Source organism: Hipposideros armiger, unplaced genomic scaffold (assembly GCF_001890085.2).
Source record: "Hipposideros armiger isolate ML-2016 unplaced genomic scaffold, ASM189008v1 scaffold_369, whole genome shotgun sequence".
Classification (NCBI taxonomy): domain Eukaryota; kingdom Metazoa; phylum Chordata; class Mammalia; order Chiroptera; family Hipposideridae; genus Hipposideros; species Hipposideros armiger.
The window spans coordinates 433,071-452,134 of record NW_017731719.1 but is presented as its reverse complement, the minus strand read 5'-3'; the positions used below and the strand labels follow the sequence as shown (position 1 = coordinate 452,134).

Genomic DNA, 19,064 nt, shown 5'->3' with positions numbered 1-19,064 from the left:
CACACACACACACACACACACACACACACACACACACACAGCTGCTGAAAATGAAAGCTCTCTTTGGATGCTTGACTGTTTAATATGTAATGTGAAACCTTGTCTCACAGTGACAGGGTGACAGACGGGCATTGGCTCTGTAATACAGAATTACCTTTTGTGCATCTCTTCTACAACAAAGCCAAATCCTTTGACTCTACCTAATATGCTAATACGCTTGGTGTGCTCCAGATGTTTTGGAAGCCCAGGAACAGCTTCAAGGTCTCCTTGTGTTTCCTTTCTCTTTAACCCTTCTTTAAGCATTGCTTTAGCGACTGAGAGGCATTAGTTTTCCCTTTGGTTTTGTATCCAGTCACGTATGCGTAGCTAGCTGATGGGGGGGACTGGTGCAACTTCTTTGTGTCTAAAACATAAAATTAGAAGGACTGTACATTCTAGTCCTTTCATGCAGATACTAGTAAAGAATTGCCTTCTCTATATACGTTTATGTTCTGAAATCTGTAGCTCTCAGCAGTTGCTCAGTTGAAGTTCCTTCAGCTAAAGGAATCTTCGGCCTCGTTTATGTTTCCATTTTCCCAGCCCCCTTCACGTTAAGGCAAGAGGGGGAAGGTCCTCTATCCCAGCCTCCAGAACAGGAATTCTTCCTCGCCTTTGCTGCTGCTATTCCAGGCTTAGAAAGAAGCCGGTTTGGGTGGCAGTAGCCTTAAAAGCCTCTGCTTTTCTTGCTAATTTGGGAGATGGGATGAAAAGCTCCTGAATTGGATGGCAGGGTTCTGGTGTATTTGATTTCTTTGGGGTTCTCAGCTGTGAGAATGGGCCTGCCATTGTGGTGGCTGAGTGGTCTGGGCCTGTGACATGCAGCTCCTGTCAGCTGATGGTGACTAGCTGAGGTTTCAGGCAGTCCCAAGGCTGCCTTTACTGCGGTGATTTGGAATTTTCAGCCCATATTTATTGCTTTTGTGAAAGACAATAGACATGGTTTAATTTAAGTTCAGCCTACTGAATATTAATAGAGGAGAACAAATGCTAATGTGGGTAGACCGAATCTTTGGGCCATTCCATTTCCTCTGTTTAACCTCCTCTCCCCAGCAAAGGTTTGTGGAGGCTGGGGGAAGGGCTTAGAAAAAGAAAATCAGTTTGTGTTTGAAGGAGGAGATGCCATTTCATGATTTCTCATAGACTAAAAAATAATTTAAAAATTGGTGGCAGGGCTTTGTTAGAGGAAGGAAAAGGCAGCACCCATGAACTCATCTAATGTTATAATAATGGCTGCTCTGCCCGGTGGCATCACATTCCATCTTGCTGACCTGGCTCGTCTGGATTGGGCAGGCGGTACAATTCGGATGAAAACATTCAAAATGAAAGGGGGTAGCCAGTACACTGGAGATGTGGAAAGGGGGGTGTGTGTGGAGGTGTGTAGAAAAGAAAAAGCCCAGCTTTATCCAACCGTGTAGATTGTCTAACTAAAAATAAATGTAAATTTTCTTTGTGCTGATATCTACAGGATGCGAGTACTCAAATTGAAAAAAGTCGATCATATGCAGAACAAGTCAGCCCCTTAGGAAGGCAATGAAAAGCTGACGTCCTTTAATTTGCATAACAGGCATTCAGTTCCCTGTGTAGGGGCCTCATTTTCGTAATCTGGAAGGAAAGTCAGTCTGCTAGCCACCTCTTTTCTAGTTGAGGAAATCGGTCATTGTTCATCCTTGGAATGGGGGAAATTTTGGAGCTCTTCGAAGAGATGAGTCTGGTGAGGGCTTTGGACAATGGACCCTCTACTCTTACTCTCTTCAGGGTCGCTAGCTCAGCCGTGCCTTAGTGTTTCAGAGTGTGCTCATCCGTTTCGCCTCGCAGTGAGCTCACATATACAATCCAGTCCATTAAATTCCCCGTTTTTCATCTAAAATTTCATAACCCAGCTTCCCTGCATTTGTGCTTGGACAGTTGATTTTTTTTTTTGGAGGGAAGAAACATTGTATGCCTTTTTACATTGATGCCTCTTAGATAGGAACACTTACCCCCAGCATGTTAACTTTTTTAAAGTCTGTGTTTGTCATTAGCTGACTCTTGCAACGTTGTGATAAGCTACGCAAGCAACCTTCTTTCGCTTCACAAAATTGTTGATGGAAGGTGGGAGAATGCCCCACGAAAGTGGGACTGGGTGCTTGACTGTGAATTTGTATTGTGATCCTTTGTGAAATCATAATTGGTTCCTGGGATCTCATTCACACTTACCCAGAGCTTTATATGTGTCTTAGAGCAACTAGGTCTCTTACTGGTTTGAACCTTGCTCTTCTCTGCAGTAGTGGTTCTGAGAATGTGGGTCCGGGACCAGCCGGAGCAGCATCAACATCACCTGGCACTTAAAATAGGACACATTGGGGTTGAGGCCTAGGGGACTATGTTTGAACAAGCCCTCCTGGTGATTTTGATGCATGCTCAAGTTGGAGGATCATTACTGTTTACAATCTACTGAGATGATTCTTGATAGAAGGACAAGAGTATAGCTGTCATTGAATAGCTTAAGTTTTCTCTGCTAAATCATCCACCCACCCACCCACTCACTCACTCAGTCATCACTGGCTGCTTACTCACTCAGCGGATACTTAAGATCTTGTTATGCACCAAAGGGGACAGCAGCATTTCTTTCCCACCTTCACCTGGCAGCATCTAGTCCTTCCTTACTTCCTCCTTGATCCAAATATACTTTCAAAACAACCTCCTCCCCCTCCTCCTTCACCACCATCATCACTGGTTTTTGTACTTTGTTTTTAAGCATATTGCAAATTATAACTTTGCTGTTCTTGTGTTGGTATTGCATGCTTGCTGGCTGGCTCCAATTGATTCATATTCACTGCCTGCCCTTAGCACTTTTCCTTGCCCTGAAAAGCTCGAACTTTCTTCTTTGCACGTACTACTAACTGATACTCCCTTGTGTGTTTGTTGTTGATCTGTCTCCTCTCACTGGAATTTAGATTTTGTTTGATGTACCCCGTATCCAAAGTTCCCTGGCGTATGGTAGGTGTTAAGAAAATGAATGGATGAGTTCATATTCCCTCCCTCCTTTCCTCGTTTATTCTCCTTTATGTATTATGGTAGTAAAATGTGAACCCGACCAAGAGTACACTTATATTTAAGATGCATATTTGCTTTTTTCTTACTAATTTTACATATGGTTCTGTAATCCTATTTTTATTTTGAGTTTTCCATCTTTTTCAAGTGTGATAATACATCTGTCTTTTCCTCTGTTTACAACTATGACATATTATGTCACTGGGCCAGTTTCCTAATCTCAGCTAAGTATTATCTGTACCTTCCTACTGTTTGGGTGGTCTGGGCCTCGCCGCGCCCCCCACCCCCCTTCCGTGTGACATTACTGAAGTGCTCCAATTTAGTGCTGATAAAAACATAATTTCAACCCACATGTAGTGTTTTAGTTTTCTAGAGCTGCCCTTAAAATATATAATAAAAAAAGAGGTAAGATTAATTGTAATATATTTGACTTAACCTAATAATACATCCAAAATATTTCAAGAAATTAACCAATATAAAATCATTAATGAAATACTAGTTACATTCAGTTTTAAATTAACTAAAATTAAATAAAAGTTTATTTCCTTATCCATACTAGCCATATTTCAAATGCTCAATAGCTACACGTGACTAGTGACGACTGCCATGGGGCAGCACAGCTCTAATCTTTGAAATGTTGGCCATAGTTCTACCCTTAGACTCTCAGATTTCCATACAATTATGTCTCCTGTTGGCCTTGCAGTGCAAACTCTTCCCACTTTCTCTTTCTTGGGAAGTTGTATATATTTTCATTTCCATATTGTAGTCATGACTCCCAAAGCCACATGTCTCCGTGACAGCCATGGGATTGTATTTACCGCACTGTATTAGATTTCCAACCTTAAGTTACTACACACCCTCTGAAATGATGTAAAAATAAATAACTGCGGAAATGCATGCATAAACAGACCACGTGCCGTGGTTTTGTTGCAGTGTACTATGGTCTTTCAGACAAATTTACCAAATATACAGAATACTGTGTTCTATATAGTGTTCAGTATAATTGATAGGAACCACCATTAAGTTTTTCAGCCAAAAAGGGATTTAATACTGGGAGTTCAGTGCTTACAAAATTGGTGGAAGGGTCGGAAAAAAAAAAACCAAGGGGTCACTGTGCACTTTTGGCTTCATTTAAAAGCCCAACACTTTGGCTGTGAAAATACAGATAGCGTGCTGGCATTCCTGCTGATGCCCACGAGGCTGGTGACTAGACAGTGAAATTGGCGGCCAGTCGCTGTGGACACTTGGGTTGGTACCAGCCTCCCCATAGCTGGAACCTAAGTCGTATCCAGAACCCTAGATGCTAGGACATCTGAGTGCTAGAAGACGGCCCAGGCTTTTATTCAGCTGTCACCTATGAGTGTGGCCTTAGTGCTTGTTAAAATACTTGCATATCACCTGGCATAGCTGTTCGCTAGGAAGTTCCTCCAATGTGGTTACACATCTTCGGGCTCCAAGCTTCCCTGTCCGGCATGGTGCCACCCTTTTCCTTTGCGACAATCAAAGGCAAATATGGTGACTGTCTAATATAGTGGATTGTTATGCAGAGAAAGTTGGGTAGTAGGATTTCTAGTTAGCAACTAGGATACGGCTCTAAAGTAATGATGCTTTTTTTCTTGGGTGGGAGGTCCTGGTTCCTGAAGGCAATACCAAAAGGATTTCATTATTTCTAGAGTAAATATTTAGCCTCAAAGGATAACTAGTTTAAATTGGTAATACTTGAGATGCCTTGCTTCCTTTTCCGCTCCCCAGCCATAAAAGGTGTTTATGTACTTCAAAAAAGAATCACTATATGATTATGATGACAATTTTCTGCTTGAATTGCTTGCTGTTGAAATTGTTTCCTTGTTAGGTAGGCATTTCATTCTTGTCAAAGGGCCAAAGCAGACGAGGTGTGCCTTTGCCCCCGTTCACAAGGGATATGTGCCTTTTAATTCTTTTCTATCTGAAATCTCGTCTGTCTTCACGAGTCAAGCCGTTGTGTAGGGTTAACTATGGTAAAGTGCTGCTTCCTGATGTCATATATTTAAGTGTTTGTCCCCTTTTCTCACCTGTAGGGCTCCTTGGTAATGGCCAGTCTAAGGGATTAGGACCAGCATCAGAACAGTCAGAGAATGAGAAGGATGATGCATCCCAAGTGTCTTCTACTAGCAACGATGTTAGTTCTTCAGATTTTGAAGAAGGGCCGTCGAGGAAAAGGTTAGTACTCAAGGCTGACAGCATTGGTGCCCTAAACCAGGGACTGCAAACTAGGTGCCAGTTTTTGCCACATGGGAACAAACTGGAGCCCATTTACCCAGTCTCCGGATTTGCCGTAGGGAAGCCAGAATTCTGAATTTGTTTGTGAGATGTTCTGGTTTCTAAACACTGTCCCCTAATTACAATTAAAAACAAATACACAAAAACTGGTATGGCGCAAACAAAACATGTTGCTGCCATAAAAATTGGCCAGTCACCGACTTGTAATTCCTGTCTTCACCGTTCATTTTATTTAATTGATTTTCATCAGTATTTCTTGAGTATATTAGATAGTATTTTGCTATTCTTGAAGAGAAAACTGTTTCTACAGATTTGAAGAATTAAATGTGGTGTTTCTACAAATTATTTCCCCCTCATTAAAGCAAAATCCATTTGGTGTTTAACTAGATTAGTAGTTGTGGAATCAGCTCTTAAAATTTTAAATTTGCCAGCAGGTTTTCTTTTTAATAACTTCCCTAAATAAACTTAAGTTAGTTTGATGAGGAAGTTGGCTATGGTAGTTTGATAAGAGTTTGTGGCTTCACGATCAAACAGTGGCAGTGACATTATATAATAATGCTTTTAATTGGATGTTTTCAGAACCCTTTGCTAGTTATCTGCCTCATTTCATATCTCATGGGTCATCTCCCATCTCCGCCCCCCTACCCACCCCCATTTAGAATTTATATTTAATTTTGTTCCTTTTCCGTTCTCGTACTTGATGTTTTCCTGGATGACTAGATTAATGACATTTTCTTAGACTCTGTTAGTTTGAGAGGTTGGGGAAAGGAAAAAACTACCCTGGTCTGGTCTACTTTGTTTACTCTTTCTACAGAATTATGGTTACTTTTCAGAAACTAGATGTGTATATCTAAAGAAGAACTGAGTATGGTGAAAAATTAAGAGGGAAGGACAAAGTCAGCCACGTGGAGATATTTGACCTCTTTAATAGATCTGTGCTGTGGATCTGATATTTGAGATGCATCGCTCAAAGTCTTAATTTATTTTCTTCCATCATGCCGTGTCTTTGTTTAAAAAGCCCCGTGATTCAGAGTCTGTATTAACTTCCATCTCCATTTTCTCTTAATCCTCAGCACTGTCTTGGATGTCATTAGATTTGTTGTTAGCACAGTTAGCAAGCATATGTACGAAGTGTCTGTGCCAGTGTACTGGGCTTTGTATGCTACTCTTTCTAAAGACACTTGGGTGAGTGTCTCAGTGACAAGCCTATTATGTTTCAGATACTCTGTAACAAATATTCACTCTGCCCCAGTTTGAGGACTGCATCAGGGGAGTTTAGGATGTGTTAAAAAAAAGCCCATCAGTAAATATATTGGAATGTGCAATAATATTATCCATGCTTCCAAACATGGGTGGGTGGTTATGCGTCTGGCATCATGTTTCATTTTTGTTGGAGCTGCAAAATTCTGTGTGTGTGGTTGGCAGTAACAGCACCCAGTCCTTGAGCTGTGTTTTGTTGCTGCCTGTCACCCTCACCTCTGGTAAGAGCCAGCCTGCATGGGAGTGTGGTGACAGAGATCAGCAGGCTTCATTCTCTTGGAGGGTGGCCCTTGGTCCCTGGCTGCTAGTGCCTTTCTCACATGACAGTGCTGCTGGCTTCCTCTTTGCATGGTATATTGGTGTTGTGTGACAGCTGTGTGCACAGCACTCATTTAACTGTAGTTCTTCCGGACTTTGGGAAGTTTGGGTCAGGGTGAACTTAAGGGAGAATTTCACCATTGCTAATCCACTCTAATTATTAGTATGCCAAGGATCTTGTCTTCCTGAATCAAAGACTCATAACAGCCTTATTTGGTTATGATCATGCCCTACTAGTGAAATCTCTCAGGGCCATAATGTAGTTTAAGGATTGACAGGTTCGGCTGGATTTAGGGCTGGTCTTTGGTGGCCTGGATTACAGATGGAAGGCTGTGTAGTCTACAGACAGGTAGTGTAGTTAGTATATTTGCTTAGACAAAGCATTCTGTACATTTTGGGAATGGTACGAATTGCTGGCTATGCTTGTGCAGTTAATTACTCTAAGTACACGTTTTTAGGGTCACCAGTTAATATGTCTTTTGTCTTGGTGGGGAGGGGGAAAGAAATAAGGAATTTATGTTTGATTTCTCTAAAAAAATGAAAGTCTGAGGTGTAGACTATGCCAGCCTTAGTTCAACCTGGCAATGAGTGTCCAACCTGCAAATTGAAGCAATTCCATTTTCTGATGATGCTTGTGACGTGTTTCTTAAGTCTTTAGTCAGAATGTCCCGTGTGTTTACAAAGTATTATTTTAATACAGGAAGCCCCCTAAGCTATGTTTCGATGTAAGTGCTTGGTGCATTGGTTTTAAACGAAGTTGGGGATCTTCTAGGCACGTAGAAAGCAGTAGAATCCAGAGTCTATAGGATTTATTTTTCTTTATTGAGGCAAAAATAAAAGGTATCTTTTTACTTAGCCATTAAAAGGTCATCATCTGAATTCACTCTTTGCAAAAGAAAAAGCCACACTCTCTCTAGAAACTCTTTGCCTATTTGATGGACAGCACAGACCAGCCAATGAAGATATGAAGGACTTGGCGTTGGTCGGTGTTCCCTAGGTGTTCAGTTTCCTTTCCTTTTGATCATTGTGGTAGATGAGGTTTAAAAAAAAATATATATATATATATATATATATATATATATATATATATATTTATATTTAAAGATTTTTTATTGGGTTATTGGGGGGAGGGGAACAGACAGGTAGACAAATTGCTGTTTTTTGTTCTTCAGTCAGTTGTGGAGGACATCGCTTCACTGGCCCATGTTGGTATGATCATTGCGCTCTTCCAGGTTGAGGCAATCGGTCGCTGGTCATTCACAGCGGCTCCCGGTAGCTCACATTAGCTACCAGCTGCTCACGCTGGCTGCCAGCCACTCACATAGCTCACGGCAGCCCACTGCAGCCCTGCTGCAGCCTACACGGTCTCCGGCAACTCACAGCATCCCAGTTCCAGGTCAAGCTGTTGTTCATCATCTTAGCTGTAGAGGGCAGTGTCACTGGCCCTCAATGTGGGATCCGAACCAAGGGCCTCCTGCTCAGAGCTGGTGCTCCCAAGCGAGCTCTTAACCAGCTGAGCCACTCGGCCGGCCCAGATGAGTTTAAAATGTTTTTAAAGAATTATACATTAATGTAGTTTTCACTGTTCAGAATGGAAACGTTATGAAGACGTACAGCCTTCAATCAGCCATGCTTAACTCCCCCTGTCTCCCCCCCACCCCACCCCTCCCCTCTCCCCACCCTATACTCCCAGTCCCATTACATTCAGTTATTGTAAAATTTGTGTTTCCCGCAAGAAGTTTCTGAGTATTTTCCAAAACCAGAATGGACACGTTTTGTCAGTCAGGTGTGGACTGACTGCGACAAACTCTGGAATGGGGGTTACTTCTTTGGCTGATGGAAAGGAAAGTGTTGTACAAAGAAGTTGGTGATCGTGTATTTTTATAGGTGTGAGTAAGTGGAAGATCTAGAATGCTTGATCTAAAAAATGGTCATTTGAATTGACTGCTCAAATATATAGCAGTATTAACTGTGTGTGTATTTTGTTTTTGGGTAGGTGGAGGAACAGGTAGGAAAAATATAAAGACAGTGTTAGTCCTTAGGGACATGTCACAGGGGCTTGTATGTGACCCCGCTGTTAAGAGTGTGGACTGGAGGTGGGCACGTGGTCTTCCTCTGGCTCGACCACCGACCTGTTCATTATGTGCTGTTGGGCAGGTTCTGTGACGTTTCTGGACCTCAGTTTTCTCACCTGTCCAATATCTAGGGCAATAGTAACCATCTCATGGTGGTTTTGTGTGCTTGAATAAGGTAATTCATGAAGAGCAAGCACTTAGGTGTATAATGAGTCCTGGGTGCTAGACAGATCTTATTAGCTATCATCAGTGTACGTGGCACATGAATCGTTACGTGTGAATATGCATGTTTGCTGGAGACTTCTCAGACGTGTTTTACAGGGATTTTGATTTATACAAATTAAGATTTCTGTCTTTCCTCCATGGTACTCCCAACGCAGCCATCTGTGGGCAGATGGAAAGTGTGGGCGTGTGCCCCTCTTTTGAAGTTACTGAGTCACAGGAAGGATCTTTGTGGTTGTGTAGTGTGAATTTCCTTCGCAAAGCCTGGTGTGACCAGGTATTTGCTTGCTCTAAGCAGGCAGAAGTGAGGTGAGGTTGAAGTTTGCGAGGATGAGATCTTGGTGAGCAGATTCTATCTCGGCTATTCACACGTTAGTCATTCCTTCACCTTGGGGGAAGCCCCTATTTGCCAGTGCTTGAAAGCTAAGAACCCTCACACACTTTGAAAAACAAACTCCAAGAGAGTCTACTGAACTAGTGAAAAGTGCAGACTGTGCCTCTGCAGGGACATAACTGTTTTCTTTCTGAGCTGCTGTATTTTAGTTAGACCATGGATAGTGTAAGACTTACTGAGTTCAAGGATAGTTAGTCCTGTTCCAGCATATTGGATTTTGAAGAAATAGTTTAAGGGTGAGGATGCTATGATTTAGAGCAGTTTAGTTTCTGGATATGAGTACATGTTGAAGATGATGAGAATTCTCCTTGGCTTTTGACAAGTATCCTCCCTTCCCCCCAAACTACACACACAGTTGAATTACTAGCCTACAGGTTTTCCTTATTCTTTCTGTTCTGAATTACTTTGTTGATGTAAAATACTTGCACACCCTCAAGTTTGAAAGGAAGATAGGCCCACAAGCATAGGGTTCTTGCTTGTCTGCCTGCACTGTGAGACACTGGAGTTATTCAGTGCGAACAGCCTTAAGGATTTGAAAATCCTAAATTATTTTTACATTTGCCTTTAATAAAATGTATTTGTAATATAGTGTAATGTTAAATGGTATGTTGCCAAAATTCAAAGCCAAAAAAAAACAGCACACAGATATTTCTCTTAACTTTCGATTTAGATTTTAACGCCTTTACTCACAAGGCTAGTGCAGATTATTTTGTTGTTACAACCTTGCAGAGTATTTTACAAAGTGGAGATTAGTACTATTATAATTCTAGAGCTACCTTGAGTAAGACATATTCTTAAGGAAGTAAGGCAGGGGTAGCATTGAGGAATGGAGTATTATGTAGCACCTTTAATAATCACAGAAAATAATTGCGGAATTGAATATAAAGTAAAGGTAGATGTGTCCAGCCTGTCTGCGCTTTTATGAACCTAAATAGTTGCCATTTCTGGTACTGTTCTTCCCTTTCCATCATTGTCTTTCCGCGACGGTTTTCCTTTTGCTATTACCTGAAGGACTGTACTGCGTCTAATATAGGTCTGCTCTGGGGTTGAGTGTCTCAGCTCTTGTATGTCTGAAAGGGCCTTTAGAGGTCTTTTTTCACCCTCATTTAAAGAAAATATCTTTATTTATGAGAATAATAGAACCACATGCAGTTCTAAGAAGTTGACCTTCATTTTCAAAAGATCTTTTTGCTGGTTTAGAATTCTAGGGTTCCCCCTGCCCATAGTAATTTAAAAGATATGTTTCACTCCACTGTCTCCTGGTTTGCGTTGTTCCTGACAAGATGTCTCTTGTTATTCTTAACTCTCCAAGAAATGTCATGTTCCCCAGTCTACTTCTTAAGACTTTCTTCTAATCTATCTTGCAGTGTCCTATGGTATAGTTTTCTTAGTTTGTTGGGTTTGGAGTTCATTGGACTTCTTGGTTTTGTGGATTTCATCAGTTTGAGAAACTTTGGAGCCAGTATCTCTGCAAATAGTGTTTTCGTGTGTGTTCCTCTTTCCCCCTTTAGGGATTTCAATTGCATGTATATTTGGCTCCGTGAAGCTGTCCCCGTAGCTCATTGAGCTCTGTTCATTTTACTTCAGTCTTTTTTCCCCTCTGTGTTTCATTTTAGGTAGTTTCTACCCCGAATCTGCAGACATGTACTTTTTAATCTCAGAGATTGTTGTTTCTGTCTCTATAAATTAGATTTTGATCTTTTTATTATCTTCACTGTCTCTCCTAATATGCTTAGGTTTGCTCTACATTTCTGAATGTATGGAATACAGTTATAATAGATGTATATCTTTGTCTACTAATCCTGTCATCTGTATCATTTATGGTTCAGTTTGGATTGATTGATGTTCCTCCTCAATATGGCCTCTTTTTTGGCACTATTTTGCTTGTCTGGTAATTTCTTATTGAATGTCAGGCATTGTAAATTTTCCTTTGTTTGGTGCTGGGTATATTGGTATTTTTCTACTCATTTTTGAGCATTACTCTAGAATGTGATTTAAGTTATTAGGTAGCAGCTTGATCGTTTTGGGTCTTGGCTTTTTAGCTTTGTTAGATAGGGCCAGAACAGTATTTAGTGTAGGGTCAAGTTTTTCCCCCAACTTGGGTAAAACCCCAATGAGCACTCGACTTGATGCCCTGTGAATCATAATGGTTATTACCATTTTGGCCAGTGGGTACAGGGCACTGTTCCTGGCCCTGTGTGGGAATCGGGGACTATGCCCGCTAATCCCTTCTTGTTGTACTTTTCCTTGGGGTAGTTTGCTCTCACACACATTCTTGCTTGTACTCGGCAAGCACTTGAGGAGGACCCTCGGCAGTGTCTGGAGTTTTCTGTGTGACTATCCCCTCTCAGGTACTCTGCCCTACAGATTCTGTTCCAGTACCTTGGCTTCCTCAAGCTCTCAGCTCCTTCTCCTCCATTCACATTCCTCTAGACTCGGCTTGAATTTCCCCTCCTTGTGCCATGGCCTGGAAATTCTCTCCAGGCAGTAAGCTGAACAAATCATTTGTTTTCCAGCACTTGGGATTACAGTGCTTTGTTATGTGATGTCCATTGTCTTGCGTGGAGTTTTAGTTCTTTCAGGCAGGAAGTAAATTCTGTCTCTATTATTCCGTCGCAGCTAGAAGCAAAAGTTGCTATCTGTCCTTTGAATGCTGAATGAGTGAGAGCAAAACACATCACCAGAAAATGTAGCCTCCTCCATCCTCATACATGGTTTCAGCTACCTGCAGTCAACTGTGGTCCAGACATTAAATGGAAAATTCCAGAAATAAACAATTCATAAGTTTTAAATTGTGCACCATTCTGGGTAGTGTGATCATCTCGTGCTGTCCTGCTCCATCAGGCCTGGGCTGTGAATCTTCCCTTTGTCCAGCAAATCCACACTGTATATGTTTCTCTCTCGTTAGTCACTTAGTAGCCATTTTTATTATTGACTGTGGTGGTATCGCAGTGCTTGTGTCCAAGTAACCTTTATTTTACTTTATGATGGCCCCAAAGTGCAAGAGTAATGATGCTGGTAATTTGTATATGCCAAAGAGAAACAGTACAGTATTTCCTTTAAGTGAAAAGTATGTATAGGAAAAACATAGTATATATAGGGTTCAGTACTATCTGTGGTTTCAGGCATCCACTGGGGGTCTTGGAAAGTATGCCCTGCGGATAATGGGGGGGTGGGGGGCTACTGTACCATATTTGTACTTTATCATAGTCATAGTCATAGTCATAATCTTTTCATTTAATTTTGTTAGTCATTTAAAGAGAAAAAAAGTGACTTGCGTAAGCCCTGACACAATGAAAAAGACAATTTCAAAATAAGGAACCAGGGATCTATAAATAGAAACATCTCACTGTTAGAGATCCTTCAGGCTCTGAGGTTGCAGTTCTAGAACCTCAGTCTCTAAAACAAAAAGAACTGCCTCTTAGTAAATGTAGCATATTGTGCTAAGAATCCTCATGAAACACCTGGAAGGTTTTATTGTCTTAGTTTTAATAACTAAGCCATCAGAGTTTCACTACACCTTACTCATGACACATTTCTTGTAAGTAACAAAGTCAGGATTTGAATCTAAGTCTTCATGTCTATAATACCTGAGCTTTTTTACTACACCATGTCACTTTCAATGAGGGGTAGCAGATGGAGGTTCTCACTCTTTCAGGTACCTCCCAGACACGTGAATCCCAGAAGGGCACTCCTTTGGGGCCAGCAGTACCTGGCCTGGCGAGCTGAACCCTGGCAGGATCCTAGCCCCACTCTCTCCCTCAGCTGAGTCCCTTTGTGCAGTGCACAACCCCTGGGGCTTCTCAGATCACAGAACCTCGTAAATGTTCTCCTCTTTGCCAGTGTTTGTATTTCTTTTTTTAATGAAATTAACAAAATTATTTTCTTCTTTGTAAACCAAGCAGACAGAAAGGGGGGAAACCCCTAGTAGCTTATCTTGATCAACATGCAGTTTGCTTTTCAAATCATCTCTGGAGTTCCCCAGAATTAGAGGCTAGTGGTCATGCTTTTCGTGCTGAAGAATGCCGGGGAGAAAGGTTTATCCTGGATATGAGAACATTTAGGACCTAGCTGACTCTTCTGTTTCAGGCGGCTGTTCCACACAGAGCTGTGATTACTTTGTGATTTTCACGGGTTGTTCCTGTGTTCCCCTGGGAGAAGAACCCTTTTACTTCACGTCTCATTTAGCTGACCAGAGCTGGTCGGTTTTGAGGGGTAAACGTATTGACTCACCTCATGGTGCCTACTTAAGACCTGCTTCACCTTTTCTACTGTTCAGGTGTGGTGGAACAGGAGTTTGTATCTCAGCTGTCTATACCTTAACCTTGATCTTAAATGTTTTCTCAGATAAAATTGTCACCGAGGTGAAACTGAGTGCCAAATGTCTCAAGTTGGGTAGCAGAGAGAGCTGTGAGAGCATTTCTGATTCTGTCAGAGGGTCTTACTGGCTGAAGTACACGCGTGTTCTGTTCACTGCAGGCACATGCTGCTCACCCCCGTTCATGGTTAGGTATTTTTCCCTTGCAGCCAAATCCCCCCTCCCTCCTGTCCTGCATGGTGAAATAGAGCCTGGCCATGGCCATCTGCAGAACGAAGATGACGTCTTCCACATAACGTCTGACTGGTTTTGCACATGAAATTATTCGTGGGAGGTTTATGGAATTCCCTATCTCTCTTTCCTGTCTTGGAATTGTATTGGATTGTAGGAAAAGTCAAGACTTTTTTTTTTTTTTTTTTAAAGATTTATTGGGGAATTGGAGGAGTACACAAGTTGCTGTCCTTTTGTTCTTCAGTCTAGTTGTGGAGGATGTCGCTTCACTGGCCCATGTTGGTATTATCATTGTGTTCTTCCTGGGGGAGGCAGTCGCTTGCTGGCCATTGGACGGTGGCTCACGGCAGCTCACGCTGGCTGCCAGCCACTCACGGCAGCTTATGGCAGCCCACTGCAGCAGGGGCTTCAGCCTACGTCATCGCCAGGGACTCACGGCAGCCCAGCCCCAGGTCGAGCTGTTGTTTACCATCTTAGCTGTAGAGAGCGCAGCAGCACTGGCCCTCATGTGGGATCTGAACTGGGGCCCTGCTGCTCAGAGCTGGCGTCCGAGTTCAACTCTTAACCAACGTGCCACTTGGCTGGCTCCATGATATATTTTTTCTGTTTTCGTTGCAAAAATGAGTCATGACTTTTCCGACAACCCAATTAACTACTTGGCAGATTATTACTTAGGTGGCATGATTTAGGGGTTACAGAGCAACCTTTCTGTTGCTTTGGTTTACAGGCAGCAGAGCCTTGTTTGTCATCAGTGAAGCACTTGGATGAGTGCATCCTTTCCTTCTTTCTTACGTGTCAGGCCTACTCGACTATGTACAAGAATAGTCTAAAGGTACCAGGCAACTCCTTTTACGGAAGCCTAATGGTACAGCCCAGTCAAATGAGAAAAGAAAGCTGAGGTTTGGATGGTTTTTTTTAGGGGTGGAGTGGCGGGGAGTGGAGTACCGTTGTTGATGTTAGAGGAGGCAAGTCCAGAAGGATTAAAGTTGACGGTAGAGTTTGACATCGTAGAAGGAAGAATATGGAAGTGGGTGGCAAATGAGATTCCTGGGTGATTGACTAAACTTGGGCTGATATTTTGGGGTTACCTGTGTGGAACATGAATGGGTAGATTTGTTTGGCTTAAATGGCGGGATGGACTGAAGGTTCTCTCTTTGGAATATTTTGTTCCCTCCCTCTACCCTGCGCCTCTCTCTAAGCAAGGGCTTGTTAACTACCCAAACTGGGACAGTTAGGGCTGAGAGGTGCCTCTGTGTGCTTGACTTTTCCCAGGGCTAAGAGCCTACATTTTATTCTGGATTGGATACCTATGATGCGGGAGCTGGGAGAAGGTTGTCACTTCTCATTTCATTCCCTCTGACTCAGGATCTCCGTCTTCCTTAGGGCCATGGTGGGGAGGGGTGGGAAACTGCGTCTGGTGGGCAGTGCGGCAGGGCTCTTCCCAGGTTCCCTGTCCTTGGGTGGATAGCCTTATCTGTTTTCTGAGGCACTTCCTCTCCTTAGAGAGCCTTTCTGCTGCCTCCGTCTCCTTCCCTAGGAGGCAGCCTTCCTCCCCTCCTTCCAGGCCGCATGGCCATGGCACAGTGCTTAGCCTTCTGAGCCCATGTTCCTGACTTTACCTCTTGCCTGGCGCTGTGCAGTAGGTGCTTTCCCCAGAGCCAGGAACCAGGCCTGGGCCCTCAGAGCCACCTGACCTTCCAGGAGGACAAAGCTCCCTCTGAGCACAGCTGGCTCCCACACGTTCCATGCGACCTTCTTTCCTGGGACGGGGGACAGCCTTCCAAAGCCCTCGTGTACATGAGGTTTCCTAAGCTCTTGGACTGACTCCGGTTCCCCGGGTAGGCAAGCCCGTCTTCACTTACTAAAAGTGAAAACAAACCCCAGTCTTCATTCCTTACTTTCTCTCTCTCATGCCAAAGGAAGAGTTGACTTTAAACACAAGAGGTTCTTGGCTAATTAAAAGGGATTTGGGCGGACTGTATAATTTGAAAGCTATCACTGTTGCTTTCTGGTTTTGATCAGAAGGTTTTAGTATAAATTTACATTGGCTCCATCCTGTCTTTAGTTTTAAAATTATCATGGAAGTCCAGTGTGTGTTAAAGCACCACAGGCCTGGCCTGGGTGATTCGGGGTGGGGTGGCACCGTTGATGATTACAGAGCAGCACTGCCCAGGAATTCTAAAGCAGGGAGAGGGGTGTTTTCTGGCAACTTTTTTTCTGTGTGCAGTTTATTTTAAAATTTATTGTTAATGCTTACCTTCCTGGAGTTGTTTATTAAGCTTTTTCGTTAGTGAAACTGAGATTCTCTTAGTTATTTTTCTGCTGGATGTGGGATTCTGTCCAGGAAAGTCGTTGTAGATACTCACTTCTGCATAAATACGCACCGCTGTCCTAGGAGGTCTGCGCAGGGGTCTGAGTGTGGAGGAAGGTATGGGAAGCACACTGCCTGCCCAGAGCACATGTGCCCTGCACAGGAGGAGAGGTCGCCAAAGTATCACTCACGTAATTGGCCATTAGTTGTGAGGACACATTTTTTTAGACACTTGTGGGAACAGGCATTGGTCCCCGTAATTTACTTAAGGTTCCCGGTGAGCGCACTGGCTTCTGCCATATCTGTTTAAGGAAAATGGCTAGAACTTCATTGGAGGCAGTTTTATTATTGCTGGGGCCATTTCCTTTTTCTGTTACCTCGGAGATCTGATTGCAGGGATATCACTTCCACCTCCCATGCAAATCACGGTCTAGCATGCTTTGTGGTTGCCACGGAAACTGGATACCAGTTTTTTCCCTTCCTTCTGTATCACAGCTCTTCCTGATTTTTTAAATATGAGCGTCTTTGTCACGTGCTGTTGTCCTCCTTGCCTTTTGCACTCACAAAGGACACGTGTAAACACGTCCCTCATCTTTTCCATAGTATCTGACCCTCCTCGAAACACCTTACCATTGCTTAAACCTTCCTTGATGAAATGGAGAGCAAACACACTGACATGGGTCCCAGATATGCCTGGTTTGTTAGGGTTTAGAGTCATCTTGCTTGTGAGGGCGATGATAGCCATTCATGTCACTTGTGGCTTACATATGAGTGCTTGTGCGGAGGTTGTTTAGACATGGCTTCTTAAACAGAATGTTCCTTGATGTCGCTATCTCACTTGGCTGCTTAGCAGCTCAATTAAAAGCTGTGCACATTGTTGTAACTAAGGTGGCAGGAGAGTGTTCTTACTACCACAACCCCACACTTCCCTCTCTCTTGTCTTCTTCCCTCCCTTTCATTTTTATGGTAGGGTTGGGTCGGGGCGGTCAGCCAGAGAGGTTCTAAAGTATAAGCTAAGGAGGAAAGGCAGTAAACTAAATGACTTGTTAGGGGAGAGATTTTGGTTCATTTCTGCTATTAGAAATTTACAGGGGAGACTGTAATAATAAGTAGGTTTTTTTGCTTGGAATGAGGTAAACCTCAGACAAGACTATTTTCTCTTTTGCTTTAGACTGAATTGCTTTGATTTGCAAAGATAGAAGTTTCAAAAGACTGTAATCCTCATAAAATATCTTGACGGTTCTGACCCACTGGCTTAAAGCCTATTCCACAAAATGAGTATGGAGTTGACATCATCACTGATTTTCTTGAGTGTGTTTGGGTGGGGCGGGAATTGGGAGTTCACCCCTGTCTAGGCTGTGCTCACAGATGTTCAAGCTTTCAAAGAATTTGACCCTCTGCTCCCTCAGAGACGAAAAGTCCTTGTTTTGTTGCTGGTGGAGTATCTGGTATGCGATAAATGTTTCCATGTTTTTGTGAATGTAAAGAAAGTCTAAGAGTAGCCAAATAAAGTGTAAGGAAAGGAAATCTCCCTAGAGGAGTCATCATATTTAGGAAGCACATATTCCTATTTAGAATTGTCCAGATCTTTCACACTTTTGTATTATATTGGAAAATGGGTGTATATGTGTCTTGTGTGTGTGTGTGTGTGTGCATGTGTGTGTTTGAAGTGTTACCCATGCTTTTTTGTTTTATTTAAAAGGGTTAGGGAAGAATCAAGCAAGCTGTTTTTTGATAGTAATATATTTTTCTCTGCCCCCTCCTTCCTCCCCACTTGTTTTTCCACCCTTCTCTCTGTTCTTCTATCTAATATTCTGTAAATACTTTCTGGGTCTAAAATTCCATATTCGTCTATAGAGAAACCAAAATATAGCTTGTAAACGTACTCCTTGAGACCTCTCATGGCATCTGATTAGACTATAAGGCAGTGCCTGTTTTTAATTTCACAGCAGATTCCAGAGTGAAGTCCTCAAACCAGAGTATAAGGTCACTGAATTTCCATCAGCCATCATTAATTAGTGATGCCAAGAGAAGGGAAAAAAAATGCCGTCTTGCCCTAAGGCCCTGCGGTTCTTCCTGTGGTGCCAACTTAAGGTCGACTATGGTTTTCTGACCTCTTTAAAAGTTTTAAATATTTAACCCGAGCAGCTCATTCCATGAGAATAAATCTTATTTTCTCATAATGATGGCAATAACCGTATCTGGCATTTTCCCCTGTTATCTCATACTCTCAGATTTTGGTTTTCCCAGCGATAGAACACCACCTAGCTTTTGCTTGTTGGTGTTGTTGGAGTTTCTGAAGAATGTTTCTATAAAGTTTCAATAGCATATATGACCACTTTATAGAAGCGTCAGTTGTGTAGTATTAGCATTAATATTAATTCCTGTTGTCTACATGTATTAAATGCAGAAAGAATAAAAACATTTAAAAGGGAAGCGAAAGCCAGGTCTTGAAAATGGGTCTTTGTCCTCTTACTCATATTTGGTTTCAGACAGTTTTTGAAATGCATGGAGCCTTTTGAGGTCTTGTTTCTTTCATATGAAGTACTATTCTGTTGAGTATATAGTAGTATAATATAGGTCAGATGCTTTATTGAGTCAAGT

General features: G+C 42.4%; 1 protein-coding gene across 3 annotated transcripts in view; it reads left to right on the top strand.

The window, feature by feature from the left end:
• Positions 1–19,064, top strand: part of JARID2 (jumonji and AT-rich interaction domain containing 2) — a 270,564-nt gene that overhangs the window by 153,992 nt on the left and 97,508 nt on the right. For all 3 annotated transcript variants that reach the window (XM_019662178.1, XM_019662180.1, XM_019662179.1), the window contains one exon: positions 5,130–5,271. In XM_019662178.1, the coding sequence (XP_019517723.1) occupies positions 5,130–5,271 (142 nt within the window). The remainder of the gene's footprint in view (positions 1–5,129; positions 5,272–19,064) is intronic.